The 12,139-nt window shown below is 38.5% G+C and overlaps 1 protein-coding gene across 2 annotated transcripts in view; it reads right to left on the minus strand.

The window, feature by feature from the left end:
• BAIAP2L1 (BAR/IMD domain containing adaptor protein 2 like 1) overlaps positions 1–12,139 on the minus strand; it is a 93,109-nt gene that overhangs the window by 65,613 nt on the left and 15,357 nt on the right. For both annotated transcript variants that reach the window (XM_042922709.1, XM_042922710.1), the window contains exon 2: positions 1,232–1,307. In XM_042922709.1, coding sequence (XP_042778643.1) covers positions 1,232–1,307 — 76 coding nt within the window. The remainder of the gene's footprint in view (positions 1–1,231; positions 1,308–12,139) is intronic.

A 12,139-nucleotide genomic window follows, 5' to 3' on the forward strand; every position in this document is an offset into this window, starting at 1 on the left:
CAATGACTTTGTGGCCTTGTGACTAAGCAGTCACGGAGGGAGAGTCAGCTGTGCAAGAATTCTAAAACCAGTCTCCTGCTCTTTGATAAGGGAGGTGAGGGGTCACCTACAGAGGTCGCTGACACTTCTTGGGGGGTGAGGGATGGTTTCCCAACAGTGAAAATGTCTGGCAAACAGCACAGAGATCCAGAAGAAAGTAAATAAGTAGTTTACTTTCCCATGATTATGACAACTGGGCACCTGTCATCCAAACTCTAGCTACCATACCCCCTCTTCCTGGGGCATGCTTATGCTAAGGGTATATGAGGTCACAGATTTATTTTCAAAACCTCAAGAAGGAGCAGCCAAAGGTGTGACATGGTGAAAGAAGGAAATGAGAAATACATAAAAGACCCAGAACTTGATCTGAACCATTGGAAACTAAGTTTTCTACTTATGTTACACGGTGGTTTTAGTGAACCAAGGTACAGGGTGAAAATGGTGTCTGAATATTTTTGGGGTGACACTTGTTACATAGGGAGAATTATTGTGACTGTGTTAAAATCTAGTGATTATCAGCATCTCAAGTTTTTAAGGTGATCACTGATAACATTCACCTCTTAGTAGGGAAATCCATGTGTAGATGCAGGTCAGCTTCCTCCAATGAAACCTCTTGAAACTAGCAAACAACTCCAGTTCACAAAGAGAGACAAAAGCCAATGCCTGAATTCATTTTAAAGGAAGCACTCTTTTGGAAATGAAAATTTTAACTTCAACCTTTAACTCAGATGTTTTTCCGTTCAGGCTAAAACTTTTCTCATATCACTATCAGAAGTTATACACCCAAAGGCAAGAAAGTATTCTACATAAATAAAAAGAGAGTAATTCTTCTGCTGCAAGACACTAACAAATATTTTAAGCACACATTTAATATATGTTATTAGTTCACGACGAATTTGGTTTGCAAAGTGGAAAACATGTTTATGGCAATGATGTAAAAGATTGAGTCCGGTCAAAAACCATGATCTGGTAATTGAAATACATCACTTAGAATAGCCAATGATTCAATTTATTCATTTCAAATACACTAATATCCTATCATTGCAAACTTCCATAGAATTAACCTAAGTAGTGTTTTTAACTTCAAGATATTTCAAAAATTCACTATTAACCACATAAAAATAATTAAGTAAAATATTTACTGAATGGTTTTTATATGTGCACTATATTTATAAATTTAGAAAACACTTACCATTAACAGCTTTTTCATAATTTTTTCCTAGGTTTATTAAATTTCGTAGCCCAGGATTGAACTGTTCCATAACATTCTGACAAACAAACAAACAAACAAATTAATAAGATAAGCAAACAGTAGATCAAGTAATCTTTAGACTTTGTCACTACATAGCCATGGATGCCTGTGTATGCTCGACAGTACGTCTACAAAGCCATGAATGTTTACTTTAAAATAATGAAGAGCACATACTTCTTTACTGATGGAACAGGGCACTCGTACTGGCAAGACACATGTGATCCTGGCAGTTTCCCAGTTGCCCAAGGGCTGCCTAGAACCTACTATAAATGGAGCAAGTAGCCAACACGCATACCTCCAAAGCATACCCCACAGGAGTTACAGGCCCAGAAGCTGATGCTCCCAGTGGGGTTTAAGTAGGTTAATGGTTGTCACGCTAATGTTAAAAACAGGTGTGCATGATTGGAACCTTATAACTATATAAGCAACGTTTTGGTTATCAATTGAACAGACATTTCTTTCTTTCTTTTTTTTAATTAACGTTTATTTATTTTTGAGAGACAGAGACAGAGCACGAACACGGGAGGGGCACAGAGAGGGAGACACAGAATCCGAAGCAGGCTCCAGGCTGAGCTGTCAGCCTGTGTTGAACCCACGAACCATGAGATCATGACATGAGCCAAAGCTGGATGCTTAACTGACTGAGTCACCCAGGTGCCCCTGAACAGACATTTCTAAGAGATCTTGTTTTTACTATGCTTAATAACCAGGAGAGGGTATGAGGGTGGGTGTTGCTGATGGCCCTAGGACACAGGCCAGTCTGCGACCTTCTGTCCAGGTGGTCACTGGCATTTTTTTTCCTAGTGATCAGTTTATTCATTAAGTACTTATGGAGTAACCACCGAGTGGTAGGTAGGTCCTGTGCACACAATAGTAGATGGAAAGACATGGTCTCCCTCTCATAGATTTCATGATGCCATATCTCTGCAAATGTCATGGTTTTCATTTTTAAAAGTGTTATTCTTATATCACTAGAAAGTCACAAACATAGAGACAAATGCTATGATAAGTATAAGAGGCAATTGTTTAGAATGTTGACCTAAACTTAGATTATCCTAAATCTGAAGTACAGACAAAAGATCATTCCTATGGGTTTCTGACTTCTTGACTAAGAATACACGGTGACTGAATGTATTTGTTCCATCTACAAATAATGAGCTTCACAGCATTAGCCACTCCGGGTGGACCACTCAAGTCTCCTTACCTCCTCTCCCCAAATGTGAACCCTATTTGTACAAGACCAGGCAATAAAAAGAATGAAAAACAGGGGCGCCTGGGTGGCTCAGTCGGTTGAGCGTCCGACTTCAGCTCAGGTCACGATCTCACGGACCGTGAGTTCGAGCCCCGCGTCAGGCTCTGGGCTGATGGCTCAGAGCCTGGAGCCTGCTTCCAGTTCTGTGTCTCCCTCTCTCTCTGCCCCTCCCCCGTTCATGCTCTGTCTCTCTCTGTCTCAAAAATAAATAAACGTTAAAAAAAAAAAAAAAAAAAAAAAAAAAAAAAAAAAGAATGAAAAACACACAACATTCAAATGGCAGATACTTGATACACATGCTCTTCAGGATAAAAGGTTCTCCTTTATAAACCAGTACAGAGAGAACATAATAACTTTTATTTTATCAAACAATGATAAAGGCTTATCATGAAAAAGAACCCTTGGCTCAACCTTTCCCTAAACTTCAACTTACTCCTAAGAGCACTTTCAACTAAGTTGTTATTCTTATATTCATTGCCATAGTTTTGGATAATATTCTTGATTTCTCAATTTTGGACAATAATGACTGGCTTTCTACTACCCTAGATAAGGGCCCAGCTCTCCATATCACTCCACTTTCCCTACCCCAATCCTTCCTATATAATTAAATGGCAATTTGCTGGTAAGTTGAGAGGGTTTATTATGACATTGTAAATACCGGTCACTACAATGCAAGGAATGTACTAGGGATTATGTTCCTTTCTTGGTACAGTCTTTGTTTCTCCTGGGATTAACAATCATCTCATCACCCTCCACACACACCACCCCTCCCCGGCTTAGTTTTCCATGAATCTACCTTAAATTTTTCCACATGCTCCATCCCATCTAGCAGAAGTCTATCAATATTATTTTTCAAATGCACAAAGTTGTCAGCTAATCTTCCATTCCATTTTTCCCCTGAACTTCCTCCAAGGACTCCGTCCTCTTGCTCAGTCTGGCCTGACTGTCCCTGCCACGCTGCTACCCTTGCATGTCCTTTTCTGATCCCCTGTGTTAGAGCTCTCATTAACTGGACTCCACACCTTCGTCTTTCATTTATTCCCATTTGCTGAAGATCATTCTCCAAGAACAACCTAAGGAATGATGCATGATAGATAAATTTGAGTCACCATGTGTCTGACATTATCTTTACCTTGACATTTGATTGATATTTTGCTGGCTAGAGTATTACAAAGCAAAAGTGATTTTCCTTTAGAATGTTAAAGATACTGCTCCACAATTTTTAACATCCAGTTTTGCTACTGAGAAGTCAGCCATCATTTCTTCTTCCTTTGCATAGGACATAGTTGGGGGTGCTTATTTCTGGAAGACTTCTCTTTATCCCTGTGTACTACATAATGGTCTGTCTTAGTATGGGTACTTATTTATTTTACTGGGCATTCAACAGACCCTATCCATATAGAAAGTTATGCCCATTAGGTCTGAAAAATGTTCCTGTTTTGTTTTTTGTCTCTCCCTACTTTCTGGAATTCTGATAAGGATTTTACACACCCTGAATTTATTATCTAATCATTTTACCTTTTTTCTTTGATTTTCCACTTTTTGTTCCCCCATCTCTGACAGATATCAACTTCACATTCCAAGTCTTCTATTATGTTTTTTAAAACTTTTGATATCATATTTTAAATTTGGGCTCTTTGCAGTTTTTTTTTTTTTAATTATCCCTTTTTAAAAGTATCCAGTTCTTGTTTTGTGAATGATGTATGTCTAATCGGAATAAATTATAATTTTTTTGTTATTTTCTTCCAGTTCCCCATATTATCTCCTAATTATTTCTTTTCATTGTTTGGCATCCATCTGTCTTTTGTGTTGGAGGCTTTCCTCAGACATCTGGCAATCCCTGATAGCCTGTTCATATTTATAAATTTTTAAAATTTTTTTTAATGTCTATTTATTTTTGAGACAGAGAGAGAGCATGAATGGGGGAGGGTCAGAGAGAGAGGGAGACACAGAATCCAAAGCAGGCTCCAGGCTCTGAGCTGTCAGCACAGAGCCCAACGCGGGGCTCGAACTCACGGACTGTGAGATCATGATGTGAGCTGAAGTCGGATGCTTAACCGACTGAGCCACCCAGGCGCCCCTAGCCTGTTCATATTTAAGAGTAAAGTCCTAAAATGCTGGCTGGAAGCTTGTGGGTGTGGGTGTGTACACTAGGGTTGTTGTTGACTAGTAGGCTTCATTCAGAGTAACTGGACAAGTCAGCTATAGACAAACTGGCCATGTGACAGTAACCAGGGTCCACTGAGTCTCTCTAGACAAGTTTCTTATTTCCTATCAGGGGTAAGGGAAGAGGCAATGGCCAGGTGGCTGGCTTTCCCCACCCATCAGGAAGGTGACTGGGTTGGGAATTTCACAGTTTACTGAGTTGATTTTTACTGAATTCCTGCTCTCTAAGGTTTATTCCCTCCACCTTCTGCTGTTGTTTCCAGGTCGAGACCTCCTATGATTCAGTATGCCCTGAGATTAAATCTCGAGTCTGCCAGGCAGAGAGAGCTTCTAGTAGTAGTGGTGGTTCAGGTAGGAAAGAAAAACTGTCAGTTTAACCACCTTGTGTAACTCCTTTTCTGGCCCTGGGTGTCCCCTCCGTCCCCACCTTCTGTGGGCCTGCTCTCCAGCCTCTCAGGTTCTTTGAGGTGAATGGCTCAGCTCTCATCAGTACTCCCACTGCAGAGTCTTTAAGTTTTCTTAAGGCAGCTACCACTCCTCCAAATTTTTCTAGGCTGTTCATCAACTGCTCTTTTTTCAGTCCTTTCTACCATGAATTTATGGCTTCCACCCACCCTCCTTTCCTCTCCTCTTTTTCTTTTCCTTCCTTTGCTATCATTTCAATGTATTCTCTCTCTCTTTTTTTTTTTTTTTAACGTTTATTTATTGAGAGAGACCGAGACAGAATGCGAGTGGGTTAGGGGCAGAGAGAGAAGGAGACACAGAATCCGAAGCAGGCTCCAGGCTCTGAGCTGTCAGCACAGAGCCCAACGCGGGGCTCAAACTCATGAGCTGTGAGATCATGACCTGAGCCAAAGTTGGATGCTCAACCGACTGAGCCACCCAGGCGCCCCATCATTTCCATGTATTCTTAGAAGAAAAACCTCAGGATCAATATGCTGTATTTAACTGGAAGTCCACTCATCCTGTGTTATTGAAGCCAGTCATCTGTTTGAGCCTCATTTACAACCAGCAGCCATAAAGCCCCAAAGCCAAAGATGACTCCCATACCAGTCTCTCTGAAAGATCTAAGTCTCAATACCGGATCACAGGGACCTAAAGCCATAGCTGCTATTTCTATCCTCTTTTCTCAATTCCCTTGTTTTGTTTTTAGGCTTATTTTGAAATTGTTCAAGATTCACAAGAAGCTATAAAAACTGTACTGAGAGTTCTCACATATGCTTTTCCACTGACAGTAACTTATATAACCATGGTACATTATCAAAACCAGGAAACTGATATTGGTACAACGCTTAACTAAACTGCAGACTTCATTTGTATTTACCAGTTTTTTTTTGTAAGCTTCTTTTGTTTTTGTTTTTTTTTTTAATGTTTTTATTATTTATTTATTTTGAGAGAGAGAAGTCCATGAGCAGGGGCAGGGCAGAGAGAGGGGGAGAAAATCCCAAGCAGGCTCCGCACTGCCAGCACACAGCCTGATGTGCAGCTCGATCTCATGAACCATGAGAACATGACCTGAGCGGAAATCAAGAGTGGGATGCTTAACCGGCTGAGTCCCCCAGGCACCCCTGTATTTACCAGTTTTTATATCACTCATTTTGAGGGGGGAAAGTGCATTGTGTCTATGAAATCTTAACACAAGTATAGACTTGTGTGACCATCACCACAGATACAGTACAGAACCATTCCACTAACACAGTGATCTCTCTCATGCTACCCCTTTACAGTCACACCCTCTCCACCAATCTCAATCACTCTAATTTTGTCATTGTGAAGATATTATACAAATGAATCATACAGTATGTGACCTCTGAGACTGGCTTTTTCACTCCACACAATGTCCTTAGGAACCATCCAACTTGTTGGGTGTATTAATAGTTTATTCCTTTTTTTGGCTAGTAGTATTCCACAGTACAGATGTATCATAGTTTATTTATACATTTACCCGTTGAACATTTTGGTTGTTTATAGTGTTTGGCAATTGCAAATAAACCTGATATGGACAATCACATACCGATTTTTGTGTAAACGTTAAGTGTTCATATCTCCAGGATAAATACCTAGGAGTTCAATTGCTGCGTCATGTGGTAGGTATATGTTTAACTTTATAAGAAACTGCCAAACTATTTTCCAGAGTGCCTGTACCATTTTACATTCCCATCAGCAATGTATGAGATTTTGGTACTTTTTAAAATCTAATAACTTTATTGGAAAATAATTGCTTTTTAATAAAAGGATAAAACTACTTTTCAATATCTCTTTCAAAATTCTTATAATAATCTTAAGAGACTAAGTCTGGACAACAAGAATGTAAGTTCTAATAAAAAGATAAAACTTGGGGTACCTGGGTGGTTCAGTCAGTTAAGCATCCAACTTCAGCTCAGGTCATGATCTCTTGGCCTGTGAATTCAAGCCCCTCCATCGGGCTCTGTGCTGACAGCTCAGAGCCTGAAGCCTGCTTTGGGTTGTGTCTCTCTCTGCCCCTCCCTCACTCATGCTCTGTCTCTCTCTCTCTCAAAAATAAACATTAAAAAAAAAAAATTAAAGATAAAACTTTAAAAACATCATTTAAAATTCTTATAATAAACTTATGAGGCTGAGTTTGGAGGGGTAAGAATATAAGGAAACAGATGCAGAGCTAACTCTGTCTACTAGAATACAGTCATTAAAAAGAAGCCCAGATCTGTGTTTTTTCTTAAGATTATTCTTAGTTCAGCTAAGCCAAATAAGAGGAAAATATAATTTGATTTCTTGATATAATTCCTGAAATGTTTACATATAACTCCTATCTTAAAATTATCAAAAACAATGAATTAATGAGAACTTCCAAAATTAACACCCAAGCATAAACCAACCATCCAAATGATTCTACTGGGGAAAAAAGTTAACTCATAAGACTTAGGACTACAATAAGCTTCAGAGAAAACAATACAAGAGTTTTTAGGCTCGAAAGTTTAACATACACTTCAATTTCTTATTATTTAAGTTCAGCTACAGAAATTTTTCCCCCGGAAACTTTGGCCCCCTTGAACAGTGGAAAATCCATTTCTACCCTGGCTCTTGGCCATTAATCTAGTTATTTTAGCTGAAGTACATGTATTTTTAAACTCAGGAACAAAAAAGCAGTGCTGCCTTTGTACTCCACAATCTGTAAAGTTTTATAAGTAGCAGTGGATATCTTTGTGAACTGGATGGGTCCCACATTTTTTTGAGAGGGCAGTCGTTGGGTCAAAGGTCATATGGTGTGTTAAGGTTTATTAAGACCTGAATTGTTCACATGGCCTAAGATTTAGAGAAAATCACCAGCAGTAATGAACAAATCCATTTTAAGTTTGGCACTAAAAATAAAAGGTTTAAATACCAAGTATAAAAACAAAAAAAAAAACGGTCCAAGAAACACTATTTTGTTACAATCAATAACAAAAGCTCAGTTACTGCCTGGCAAGGAGGATAATTTGCCAAACCAGTTTCCACCAGAATGAGTTTCATTTCCATTCAGAGAGCAATATGGATAGTCTAAGCTAAAATAACTGGCAATATCACCGTTCTACTTGGGCTGAGTCTCAGGAAGAGGAGTTGGTTCTAGCACCAAAGTTCAATAAGCAGCATTGGAGAATTAATGGTTAGCTGTTCCAAATAAAATGCTGAGGAATAAACCACACACTTTCCACCAGATTTCTAGCTGGCCCATTTATCTCATGCATTTCCTCTGCCTACTGTGGAGCTACAGATCATAATTTTAAAATGAATTATATAATCTTGTGAAGGTTTTAGCTTCCTCACCATTTAGATTTTTCCTTCATTTAAAAAAAAAAAACAAAAAAAACAATTACCTTTACCAACATGGAACTAAAGACAATGAAGCATACATTAATTCAATTATGACTAGCCAGATAAACTGAGCTGACTTTAAATTTCTAAGAATTAGTTTACGTTTCTTTTTCCAATTCTCTACATGACCAAGGACAAATTATTTGATATATCAGTGCTTTATTTTTCTCAGTTGAAAATTGTGGGTAATATTTACACTGGAATAAGCTTTTAAAAGTGATTTAAGAATCTCTAAGTAAATAGGGAGTTTTATAATGTTCTTCAGGTAACATATTTACCCTTGAAAGTTTCAATGCCATTTTATATAATCTCATACAAATTAATCCAGTGATGTCACAAATGCTTAAACTAATTAAGGCATATTCTCATTTCATGTGACAAGATTATCTGTTAATAAGGATTAACTGTTTGAGAATACTTCTAGATAGACATCATTTGTAGAAAATTTTACTTATCCCTTCCTTGTGTTGTTGGAAGCCACCATTCCTGGACTAACATCAGTATTTGATTATGTCCCCTGACTTTAGGGAAGATATTAGTGAGTAAATTTGGCAAAAAAGCAGCTGCTTGTAGACTAATAGATGGTCAGAAGAGTCATGTTTTCATATCCATCTTCAATGGGGAGCACAAGCCAAGTAAAGGAAAATAAGACAACGGAGATATTCTGTTTGAAGTATTAAGTTACAGCAGAAATAGTCAAGATTCAAATATGTAAAACACAGAAATGCTTCCTATCAAACATGAATAGTGTTTTTGTTCCCCTTCGGTCTGTATTATCTATCTATGCTACTAGCTTCTAACTTGCATTATCTATCGATTTGTATTATCTATAATTTGTAACATGCATTCCAGTAGCAATGGGCCCGGTTAACGCTGGATGAAAAAAAACTGAAAAAAAAATTGGGGAAATCACATCACCACCTCGCTAAGGCTCAATCTCCTCTTCTTTTTTTTTTAACGTTTATTTATTTTTGAGACAGAGAGAAACAGAGCATGAACGGGGGAAGGTCAGAGAGAGAGGGAGACACAGAATCTGAAACAGGTTCCAGGCTCTGAGCTGTCAGCACAGAGCCCGACATGGGGCTCGAACCCACGAACCGCAAGATCATGACCTGAGCTGAAGTCGGACGCCCAACTGACTGAGCTACCCAGGCGCCCCTCAATCTTCTCTTCTATAAAATGGAAATAATGATAATTTGGACTTCATGAGGAGTATGAAGATTCAATGAGATATTAAGTAGTATTTATGCAACACTTAGGTGCTCTTCCAAGCACCTGGTACTTAGTGCACACTGAATCAATTGTAATAATTAATATTGCAAGACAAAAGCTCTAAAATATTAGTCAACTCTTCAAGTGGATGAACATTCCCATTTCCACAGATGTCTCCAGATACCTCAGTTCCTCTCTGTAATATGAAAATAAATGATACTGGCTATTCTACCTTGAAGGGTCGCATCAGGATGAGAGAGACCATGAATATAAAATACTCTAGAAAAGTGTGGGATAAAAAGGAAATCGAAGGTGTTATTATTTCTTCTATTCAGTTGAGAATATTTTATTCTTTTTTTCCTAGGTGAGATAAATTTGGCATTTATGGAGTGCTACTATATTTCAGGCTCTGTGCCCATGTTTTACATGGGCTGTTTCATTAGATCCTAACAACATGATTATTATTATCATCATTTTATGGATGACACACCAAAGCTTTGAGATGCTAAATTTAAAAACCTTGCTGAAGGGGTGCCTGCATGACTCAGTCAGTTAAGCGTCCATTCTTGATTTCAGCTTGGGTCACGTCATATCTCACGGTTTGGGTTCATGGGATCGAGCCCCGTGTTGGGCCTGCTTGGGATTCTCTCTCACTCAAAATAAATAAATAAATATTTAAAACTAAATAAATAAAATAAAAACTTTGCTGAAGATCCCAAAGGTCAGGCCCAGGCAGCCTCCCTGCTAACCTTTGCGCTCACCCCTCAGGTCTCAATACAATTCCTCGAAGTGAATTGTGCAATCGTATAAGCTGAAAATGGTTGTATAACAGAGCATTATTTTAGTGTGAGAAATTATGGGAGACTACAATGTTTTCTTTTTCTTTTTAGAGGATTTCTTGTGATATTACTCCTGATTTTTTAATTAATAAAATATACTAATAGCAGAAGAATTAAACCAATATTGACCAATTCTACCCGGGCAAACAAATATTTGACCTTCTTTTCTTTCCCTTAAGAAAAAGAAAAAGTTGGGGCGCCTGGGTGGCGCAGTCGGTTAAGCGTCCGACTTCAGCCAGGTCACGATCTCGCGGTCCGTGAGTTCGAGCCCCGCGTCAGGCTCTGGGCTGATGGCTCGGAGCCTGGAGCCTGTTTCCGATTCTGTGTCTCCCTCTCTCTCTGCCCCTCCCCCGTTCATGCTCTGTCTCTCTCTGTCCCAAAAATAAATAAAAAATGTTGAAAAAAAAATTAAAAAAAAAAAAAAAAAAAAAAAAGAAAAAGAAAAAGTTGGGGCGCCTGGGTGGCTCAGTCGGTTAAGCGGCCGACTTCGGCTCAGGTCATGATCTCGCGGTCCGTGAGTTCGAGCCCCGCGTCGGGCTCTGGGCTGACAGCTCAGAGCCTGGAGCCTGTTTCAGATTCTGTGTCTCCCTCTCTCTCTGCCCCTCCCCTGTTCATGCTCTCTCTGTCTCAAAAATAAATAAACGTTAAAAAAAATTTTTTTTTAAAGAAAAAAAAAAGTAAAGAAAAAGAAGATTCCTCAACTACCTATAGTCCTCACAAGAATAATGGTTGACACTATCATACTGATTTTCTTTAGTGTAAAGGAATTAAAATATTACAAAACCACCGGATGTTTTTAACCACCCCAGCCACATCTTGTATCTCTTGACTTTCTTCTCCCCAGAGGGAACCATCAATTAAGAATGCTGTTAATTTTCTAACTCATATTTTATACTTTTACATATACATATATTTAGTCCTGACTGATACATAATTTTGTTTTGTACATTTTAATAAAATAAATGGTATCAAAATACATTTCACTCTTACTTTTTTTTTTTTTTAATTCAATGTTATGTTCCTGAGACCTGCCCACCTGGTTACATATTGACTGAGTTTATTCTACTACTTTAAGTCTGCATGGTATCCCATTGTGATTGTTAGTTTTAGGTGTCTGCATAACAGTTAGTAAATTAGGTACTAATTTAGGTGTTGCTGTGAAGGAATTCTATAGATATGGTTAACATCTACAACCAGTTTAAGTACTATCCTCAATAATCAGGGTAGGCTTCCTTTAATCACTCGAAAAGCCTTCAAGAATAAAACTAAGGTCTTCTGAGGAAGACGATATTCTGCTTGCCTACACTACAGATTTCAGACTTCCCAGCCCTCACAATCAAGTAAGCCAATTTATTTCCTCTACTGAGTAGCATTTAGATGGGCTTATGAGTTTTGGCTAATATGAAGTATGTGGCAAGGGACTGTACATGTCTCCTTGTACTACACAGGTAAGAAATTACCTAGAAACAGAATTGCTGAGGCATAGAGTATGTGACAGATTTCTCAATTTTGTTATATACCACAATATACTTTAGAGAAAGCAGCTGT

This window comes from Panthera leo, chromosome E3, assembly GCF_018350215.1.
Source record: "Panthera leo isolate Ple1 chromosome E3, P.leo_Ple1_pat1.1, whole genome shotgun sequence".
Lineage (NCBI taxonomy): Eukaryota > Metazoa > Chordata > Mammalia > Carnivora > Felidae > Panthera > Panthera leo.